At 34.3% G+C, this 9,618-nt stretch overlaps 1 protein-coding gene across 2 annotated transcripts; it reads right to left on the bottom strand.

The window, feature by feature from the left end:
- Positions 1-824: 824 nt before the first annotated feature.
- lman2 (lectin, mannose binding 2) lies at positions 825-9,258 on the bottom strand. Of its 2 annotated transcripts, none has more exons than XM_005808617.2 (8): positions 9,052-9,258; positions 7,123-7,229; positions 6,171-6,288; positions 5,199-5,281; positions 4,452-4,613; positions 3,776-3,890; positions 3,485-3,604; positions 825-2,546 (listed from the first exon to the last, which is right to left on the bottom strand). In XM_005808617.2, the coding sequence occupies exons 1-8, from the start codon at positions 9,185-9,187 to the stop codon at positions 2,386-2,388; spliced, it is 1,002 nt and encodes a 333-aa protein (XP_005808674.1). In that variant the 5' UTR covers positions 9,188-9,258; the 3' UTR covers positions 825-2,385. The 2 variants fall into 2 exon arrangements, with proteins under 2 accessions (XP_005808674.1, XP_005808675.1); XM_005808618.2 differs by lacking the exon at positions 5,199-5,281 and adding an exon at positions 5,067-5,146.
- Between the last annotated feature and the right edge of the window lie 360 nt (positions 9,259-9,618).

The raw sequence follows: 9,618 nt of genomic DNA, 5'->3' as shown, positions 1-9,618 counted from the left end.
AAAGAAAAAACTAACTCAACATGTTCAGAAATTGAAGGAAATTTAAATATGCATTTTGAAGTTACCATTTAAAGTTATGATTATAATTTCAGTTTAATTGATCATGATATGCAAGCATAAATAAAATAAACATTTTTATCACAAATCAGTTTTGCAAGGGCTCCAAAAAGACTCACATCAAAGAGCGCAGTGGGAATGATCTAATATTGGCTTTCAATTATCGGATGAAAATTGTAGTTGAAATTACTTTTTAACTTGATTGAATTTGAAAGCGATGCTACTAAAACTTATAGATTTTTAAAATGGATTTGAATTCAACTTGTTTATATGAAGATGGCTCAGAGATGACGAAAGAAAATATAGCTCTATACAAACAAACAGAATTCAATTATAAGACCAGCTGGTTTCCTTGAAGTACAACTTTCTGAGTGTTACTTGGATGTTAAAATAAATAGAAAATATTTCCTATAAAAGACTTGAAAATGAGAATCAAAGATTCAATAGTCCATTTACATACAATAAAAAAAACCGGGGAAGGTTCACCACTCTCCAAAAAAGAAAAATCAACAAGAGAACTACTGCTTTTTATATATATAAACTCGGTTGAAAATTAGCTTATCAATTTTAATCATAAAAGTTTTAAAACTTTGCTTCTTTGTAAATTTAACCATGTGTTTCTAGAGAGCAATAGTTAACGGTGTTTACTTGTCTAGATCCACCATAACATTTGCTCAAGCAGCCAGGATAGATGCATACAAAAGGAAATTGCAATCATCCCAATTAAATTTACAAACAGTTACTCAAAATACTTAAAACACAAAAGATGGGTTTTTTTCAGTTTTATTCATTATTTCTGATGAGTGGAGCCGTTTCAAGTTTCATCACAAACTAAGCTGACATGGCAAGAAAAGTATTTGTAGTCAAAATAAGAGATGCAGACATTATGAGCTTCAACATTCATGAGTGCAACAATAAGTCATCAATTTAAGCTCTGATATAGTTAGCTGCGATTTCATGATTAACACTGTATTAATGAATTCACAAATAGGAATTCAACATTGCTGACTGGGAACAATCACATAATAAAGAAAATAGGAAAAACAATTAACAATTGGGTTCGATAGGAGGCCTCATGAGAGATTAATTTCATAACAATTTTAAATCAAACAGTATTTTTATAGCAAAACAATCTAAAACTCTAAATTAACACCTTTGCACTTATAAGGGTTTTGCAAAATTTAGAATCCAATCCACATACTGATGTCATTTCAAGATAAAATAAAAATAAATCAGAAAATCCTAGCCAACACACAGCCATACACATTAAATTACCGTAACTAAGAAGCTTCTAAGCACACACCCCCTTTTTCATATTACATCCGTTAGTATAGGCAAACTGCAGAAATCACGAGATGATTGTGTGATTATTATAAATTGACAGCAGCTCAATTTCTCTTCTTCATGTATGAACGTTCTGATAAACGCTTTCAAAAAAAGATGCGCAACCATCTTTACCTTTTTTCAGAGATTAAACCCAAATTCTTTTCAAATGCCTTTTTTAATATTTCTAGATTAACTTATTTTCCAGCCACTGAGTTAAACATAATTAGAAATAGCTAGATGCTGCTTTACCCATTTCTTTCTAACAGTTTGAAACAAAGAAAAATTAGAACTAAGAACTGCAGACTTTAAACAGTATCCATCCTTTGACACTTTAAGCAACAACGCATAAAAGAAAACAAGCATGAAAACCCCAGATCGCTACTAAAGTTTGTTCCAACACAGATCCACATGAAACAAAACATAAACTCAAAACTTCGAAGAGGAAGCTTCAGAGTTTCTGGTTTTCAGAAAGAGAACGGCAGTAACACAAAAACGCTAAAACCAAATAAAACTTGTTCTTCTCACCTTGATCAGGGTCACAGGTCAAACACTTTTTATATTTTTCTTTTACTAGATTAATTCCTTTTTACATTTCAAAAGAGTAGTTTTTGCCTGGTAGAGCTTTTCTTTGTAAAAAGAAGTAAAAAACAGTTGGAAGACAAAAATAAATACCTAAATCATGATGTCATTATTAACTTTTGCTGAACAGGTGGCTTAAAAAAACAGCCTGATTTTTTACAGATTGAATTCCATGTTTGTCTCAACTTTAACCCTGCAATAAACGAACAAGAACAGAAAAATCAGCATTTAGGGTCACTGAAGATGTCACCACTCGTCCTCCACCTTCATCCCATGATTCACTCGTAATGCAGTGCTTTAAAAGTTATAAACATTTATACAATCTCCATTAAAAAGTTCACATCAAATGCGCTCGTTCTGTCATCTGGGAACAGTTCATTCCACAACAAAGCTCCACCTCTGTGACGAGTTTCCGCTCTCTGCTCAGTAGAACCTCTTGTTTCTCTCCTGTCTCTTCTGGAAAACCACAGCTCCTACCACCGCGCACACGACAATTCCCAGCAGAGCGCACAGCAGGAGCAGGAACACCTTCCAACCTGTGAGGGGCGTGCCCCGGAAGTTTCCAGTAGGATCATCAATGTTGTCTGTGGAAAAACAGGAGAAATAATCAATTTCAATGCACTTTGTGATGTCTTATCATTAGTTTAAACTTCCACTACTTCCATGTTATCAGTGGTTTTGCTTTTATTCTCATCCTTTATTTATCATTTTGACTTTCATGTTAGAAATCTCAAATGATTGATTTTAATCTTTGTATTATTAATCTCGGTTTAGTTTTAATTTGTCCTCTAGATGGTTTTGGACAAAAGTTTCTATGCAACTAACACCAACTTATCCACAAATTTGAGGTGAAATTAAAGAATATGAAAGCAGTTCTCCATAAGTAAACCAATACTACAGGTGTAACAAAACAAACAGTTCTGATACAATATCAATACTAGAAAAACTACTCCTATAATGATCTGTTTACATTCAGGCAGATTGTTTTCTCTTTGAAGCAAAAATATGAAAAACAAAAAAACCCTAGTTTTTTTTTTTTCCTATTTTCAATTATTGAGCCAAATAGATTTTTAATTATACACTACACAAAATTGGAAAAAGGCATAACCATTGTTTACTTTCTATTTTTTTTTCTTTTTTTTTTTTTGCAAGTGGCCTGACCCGGAAGTTCTCTATGCCCTGCACACACCGTGCAAATTTAAGTACTTTCACATTGAAGACATTTTTGAAACGACTTGGTTATTTGCTATAAATATCAAAAAACTGTAATTAATAACCGTATGATTAGGTCATCTGATTAGTGCAAAACCAAGATGTAGCAGGGAAGTCATCAGCCATTTAGTTCACAATGTAATAACTCAAGTGTTACTTTACTGTATTGTTAGGCAGAAAAGAATGGATAATAACCTTGATGGAAGCATGTACCTTGGATTCACTTCAATAAGTAATTGGAAAACAGATGCAAGTATTGATTTCTATTTTGCTAAAAAATTATGTTTGTTTCTCTGAAATCCTGATCTACCTTTGGGGGACTTGAAAAGGCTGACGCTGGGCTCGATTTTAGTCCAGTCTAAGTTCTCCTCTTCAGGGGAGTGGTCCACCATCAGCTGGTAGAGTTTCATAGAGATGACATCATGATTATCTGGAACAAATGAGAATGAACTGTTAAGTATACCTTCAACATTTAAATATGCAATTTCAATAAAATGTCTCCAAACTAAAACCATGGAAGTACCACACAATTGCTTTAAAAGGTCAATTAAATCATACTTATTTTCATCTTTGTTGTCGAACGTGCCAGTTCTGACCTTACCTGAGAGATCTCCAGTTGCTGCTGATGCACCGAAGAAATATCCAGTAGGAAGACGAACACCTCCGATGTCAATGCACTCTTTCCACTCGTTCTTGTCATCCACGTCAACCATCACCTGCAGACATACAGAGACATAACATTAAATCATTTAAGTATATAAAAATAGACATAGTTCAGTGATTTCCCTCATTATGCAATAAGTAAAGATTTTACACTTTGAAACCCAAAGAGCTCAAAATGAAAAGCTGCTGTTTAGATTTCTTTATACAAGAAAAGTGAGGATCAACTTGGGCATAAACTGGCATTAGCATGGGAGCCTTATATAAGTACAAGGCTGCTTTCATGTGTTTGTAGAAATCAGTGTAAGAGAACTACTCTTGAAAAACCCAGAATCTATTCCCTTTATGAAACCATTTCTTAAAGAAATAAAAAGGAAAACTATACAGAAATGACCGGGTGAAAATAACGTTGTAATTCTCCATTATTAGTTTTAAACATGTTGTTTTGTAGCTATGGGACATGAGAATCTTTAGATTTTATATATGTCTCTGCTTTTGCATGTTTGTATCAAATATTTAACATGTTAGAACTTGGCTGTGTGCCAAGAAGGCATCCAATCATTTGATTCAGAAAACCAAGAGAAAAAAAAAAGGAACCGTAAGGTTTCACTGCTTACCGTCAGTCTTCCTCTAGAATAGCGGATAGCGAGATACGTGTCAAAGTCTCTGTTTCTAATGTCAGCTGAGCAGCCTCCCAGCTCCGATGAGCGGCCATCTTTACCATGATCATAACTCACTGTGCCGTTGTTTACCATGGCCGAGATGTAAGGGAAGGAGCGCTGGTGATTGGACAAATCATTGGATAAAAAAGTACAATATTAAGGAGTGCTACAGTCAAATTAATAATGAAAATGAGACGCAAATGAATGCAAAATAAATTGTGCAAATGAAACAACTTAAGAGTTCAAGCACTCCTTTACTTATATGCAGCACTGAAAACTGATTCCAGCATGCAAAACTGAGCTAATGGTTTCAGATCTAATTTTGTACCAGCCATAACAAAAAGCAGCTGCAGTTTTTAACTAAATTATCTCGGGTTTTTTTTTTTTAGATTTTATTACAGTTTAACAGAACTATAGTAGATAATTTTCTTTAAGTAACATACATAATGAATCTTTTGTGAGTTTTAGATGCTGACATGCTCCACATTCTGACACCATGCTGCTTTACAAAAAAGAAAGCAAACTCAGCACTGAAATGAGACTAAGAGCATGCCGACAGGAACCACTCACATCCGTCGAATCATCATTAGAGTAAGTATCTATAAAAACAGCCAGCCCGTGGAAGTGAGCATTGTTGGAAAACACAGGCCCTGCAAAGAAACAAGCGGATCAATCCACAGGTGCCACACTCTGCACACTTACATCCATTCCATGGAGGTCATTGCGGAAGGTATCCAAAAAAATAGCCAGGCCATGAAACTGATCTTGGTTTCCAAACACAGTGCCTAGGATGGAGGCAGAGATGATGCAAGACATGAGCAGACAACGACACACACTGTGTGAACAGCGAATATGAGAAGAAACTGAGACAATGGAAACAAACATCAGGATACTGTATGATGGAGTCACAATGGCAGCGAGGATCATTCAATATGATGGAAAATGATTGGATTTAGATTTTTACATCTCAGTTAATTATATATTGTCTATAATCAAGTCTGTATTTCATCATAATTGCAATTCTTTAATGTTCCTATTTTACCATCAAAATCTCAATGACTTTTTAACCAACTTAAATCACTTATTTTAGCAAAAACACTTCAAGCTATCCTTGTCTCCTATCCAATGACTGAAGACAGACACCAGACTCCCTGCAAGAATAAAGAGGCATAGACGGATGGATGGATGAATTGTCCCTGTTTTCCTGTGCCTGATAATGCATCCTGCTTTTAAAATTTTAAAAAGCCATTTTTGGAATGTGGTTTTCCTAAATTTTCTATGCTAAAGCAAATTTATTGATACAGCACATTTCAGCAACAAGGCAGCTCAAAGTGCTTCAAATGACAAAAAAACAACAAAAAAAAGACATAAGTTATTGATGAAACTACAGTATGTAGTTAATGCATCATATACATAATTTTTTTTTTAATAACAAAAGTATTACTTCTAAAATAAAGGTCCTACCAGACTTTCCTCTTCAAAACTATATTAGGAAAAAAGTTTCATTTCTAAAATTTTTGAAATTCAAAAAAATTTTTTTTACTTTGTAGAACAAAAGCACAGTTGTTTTGTATTATTAAATCCAAACATGATTGCAACAAAGACCAAATAAAAGCCATGAGTTTCTTCCATAAAAGACCTCAGCAGAAACGGGGAATGAGATTAAAAATGTACCTGGATGCAGTCTGTCCTTCGTGTACCAGATAGCGATGCCATCGCCATGGAGATTCTTCTTTCCTGATCCGTGAACTTTAAACTGCACATGCATCTCCCAGTCCTTCAGGTAACAAGGCTGAAAGGAATTTGCATAAACATTGAAGTGAGAACCAAGACTCAGATCTGACTGTTCAATGACAATAAAACTGCTTTCAACAAATTCCTTTAAAATATTAAGCCTTTTAAGATTTGGCCTAAACCACATCATCCTATGCAGACACTGTCCCTGAGTATTCAAAATATCAATATTTATTACCTCAAACTGTTGTGCATAAACGATACATTGTCTAAGCCTTCAAAAGTGAATCTTATTTAGATAGTTTGCAAATTCTTGACGCATTTTAAAATAATCTGTGATTAGTAAAGCTTAAATATACAATATTCTGTTAGTCTGAAATATAAACCCACCTTTTTAGTCTTTAAAATTATGAATGTAAAAGCAGCTCCAGTCAGAAGACAACTTTAGCTGCCCATATGTATTATTATTGGCTTCTCTTAAGTTTTAAGGAATGTGATCTGAACATATGATATGTAAATATATGAATTAAATATGCATATATAATTAATATATGAATATGAAGGAGGGAGAATTCCTGTTTCAGACACATTTTTTAGGTAGATGTTTGACAGATCACTGAGGCCAATAGATTCAAATGATCAATCAATTCAAATGGAAAATGTTTGTTGGATTTTTACACTAATACAATTATGAGACTTATGATTTTTGAAGTTTTAGTATTTTAAATCTTTCAATCAACATAATCAAAATCAACAAGAGTCTACTTGTTGCTCTACTTGTTTGGTAGTTTAACTCTGGATTTTGTTTTTTTGTGACTCCTCTTGATCAAAGTGTAAAACAAATCATGCAAGTACTTCATTTCAGAGAGCATACATTATAAATTTTCCTCACCACAGTATTCCATATGGATCCCTGTTTGCTCCGCTCATCTGGAGTAAGCCGGACATATGAGCTCGTCACCAGTGTGCTTCCCCAGAAATCCCACTGATTGCCAACACCTTCAGAAGAAACATGTGAAAACCAAAAAGAAATCAGCAACCCCTGAAGGTGCAGTCTACAACAATATCATTTTTTGAGCCAAGAACCAGAGCTTTTAAATTAACAATTGTGTTTTTTTTTAACCTGCAAGACTATCATGGCATTATAAGCTGAACACAAGTTGCTTCCACAGCAGGGTAATTTGAAGTTTTGACAACATTTCTGGATTGTAAAAACCTAAAATTACCCATTTTTTGTTCATGGAGAAGTTCAACTTCTACATTATTGGCTTGAATTTATCTCATGATACATGATTGTTATATTCGTTCAGGTGAGTTTCTAAGATGAAAATATTTGTCTTAATGATTATTAATGCCCAGAAGAGCTTATGAAACGAAAAAGATGAACTAAAGAACAATGTTCATGGCCTCCTTTAACTCTCAATGTACCATTGCCTAAACAAATATGATACAGCTGTAAATCCACAAAGGTACAACAGTTGCACACCAACAAATAAGGCTCAAGTCCCGTTGTTTTAATTTTATTAGTAGTAATTAAAGTTCTGAAAATATAAGGTACCAATGCACATAAAAAAGAAATCACAAAAACTCACTCAAATAAAATTAACTAGTTACTAATGTTTTCATTCAACCTGCATAAAGACTTGGTAAGGCTATATAGAAAAATAACACTTAAGCAATAATATATTTTCCACAGCACAAATACAATTTGTTTGAGAAAACAATTAAAAGACAGTTGTGAAATTAAAATACACAAACACATGCCATAATATATTAGGATTTGTGTGTTATTCTATAACAGTAATTAGTTGTGTCCATAAAACAAACACTCGGTGTTTGAACTGCGTTTTGATGACTGTTTACATAGCCTGACAGATATGCAGACTAGATCCGCGTAGGATGGGGCTTTCACCAGGCTGCTACAGGAAACAACGCCAGGTAGTTATAAAGCTGCTCTTCAAGCTCAGCAACCTCATTCTTTAGGCTCCTGTTTCAAGTATAAACCAAAAATCTGTCATATTCAGGAGCAAACAAATAGATCTTCACTTAGTGTGAAAATAAAATTCTCCTAAATCTGCTCAGCACGTTAAAGCAAAAACAGAATTAGAGTAATAAAATACAAATATATGAAAAACACAACATAAGATGCTGTATAACACTTATTTAAAAAAGAAAAAACTGAATTAGAGCAATAAAATATAAAACTTAGTTACACCTGCTCTGTTTTTCTTTTTGGCAGATCTAGCTAATATACAAAACTTTGGAGTATTAAATAAAGATTTACAGATACGCTGGTGTAGATTATCACTCATCCAGATTGTGACAAACCTAAGTGCTTAAGCAGAAGGAAATTTAACTTATTTTGTTTGCTAAAAACATTTTGCCTAAAGAAGCCTTCTGAATGAGAGTTTGAAACATACACACATGTACTTGCCTTCTTTTTAAGCACTTAGGGTCTACATATGTGTAAAAGACAAGTACCTAAAATTAAAAAAAAGAAAAACATGTAAACTGCACTTCTATAGAGTCTTTTGTGCTATTATTTAAGCCAATATCTGGTAACTTGACTTCAAAGTTCAAACTTAGACTGCAGAGAATATGTTTGGGCAACAGAAAACACGAGTCCGTGTTGTGTTCAGCTATCTCGTGTTATTGACGTTGCTACGTCTTTATCCACTACCTTATTATTTGACACATTCGATGTAACATGTTAAAACTGCCAGATTTTTTTTTATTTGAGCAGGTGAGACCACTGGAAACCTTCTGAGACGCGGTGGAAGAAGAAAGCAGTCCGACCATCCGCTTGGCTAGCTCCTCTTACCTTGGTAAGGCTTCGTCAGAGAGTGCTCCCTCTTCAGATGCTCCGCGTTTCCGTCCGTTATATCACAACCAACCAGGCAGCACTCCACCAGGAAGAAAATAAATATTGAGCTTAGAAATGTTTTAAATCCGCTCATTTTGTCAAAACACCCTCAGGTGGAAGCTCTCACAACAACTTCGATATCCCAAACTCCTTTCGCTTTTCTCCTCCGACAAGAAACAAGAGCACCTCCTCGTTTATGAACCACGCCTCAGCTCCAAGCGATCATGTTTTCAGTTGCTAATCCGTAAGTTAAAATAGGCTTAGACATACATTTTATAATGACTAAAACTAATAATTTTTGTAACATGATTTTACTTAAATAACGGCAGAAAATAGTTCAGTTTCAGTTGTTTCTGTACGGAAACTTTAAAACTCACGGCGTGCATTTAAGAGCCAATCAGAAAGAAGCACATCGCAAATTAGGCCAATCGGAGAAAAGATGTTTTTCACCATTTTCCCACGAGATGGAGACACAGGGTAAAAAACAAAAACCAGGAGCCGCTCAAGAATAGATTCAATTTTGCC

This window comes from Xiphophorus maculatus, chromosome 23 (genome assembly GCF_002775205.1).
Source record: "Xiphophorus maculatus strain JP 163 A chromosome 23, X_maculatus-5.0-male, whole genome shotgun sequence".
In the NCBI taxonomy this organism is placed as follows: Eukaryota; Metazoa; Chordata; class Actinopteri; order Cyprinodontiformes; family Poeciliidae; genus Xiphophorus; species Xiphophorus maculatus.
This window is presented reverse-complemented; position numbering and strand designations above follow the sequence as displayed.

What these genes read in the sequence shown, in the direction of transcription:
- lman2 (XM_005808617.2), bottom strand. Translation starts at nt 9,187, where the DNA reads ATGAGCGGATTTAAAACATTTCTAAGCTCAATATTTATTTTCTTCCTG. An exon ending in GAAGGACAGACTGCATCCAG is followed by an intron (nt 5,282 to 6,170) that starts GTACATTTTTAA and finishes CCTCCATCCTAG; the next exon opens with GCACTGTGTTTGGAAACCAA. An exon ending in ATGACCTCCATGGAATGGAT is followed by an intron (nt 4,614 to 5,198) that starts GTAAGTGTGCAG and finishes TCCAATCACCAG; the next exon opens with CGCTCCTTCCCTTACATCTC.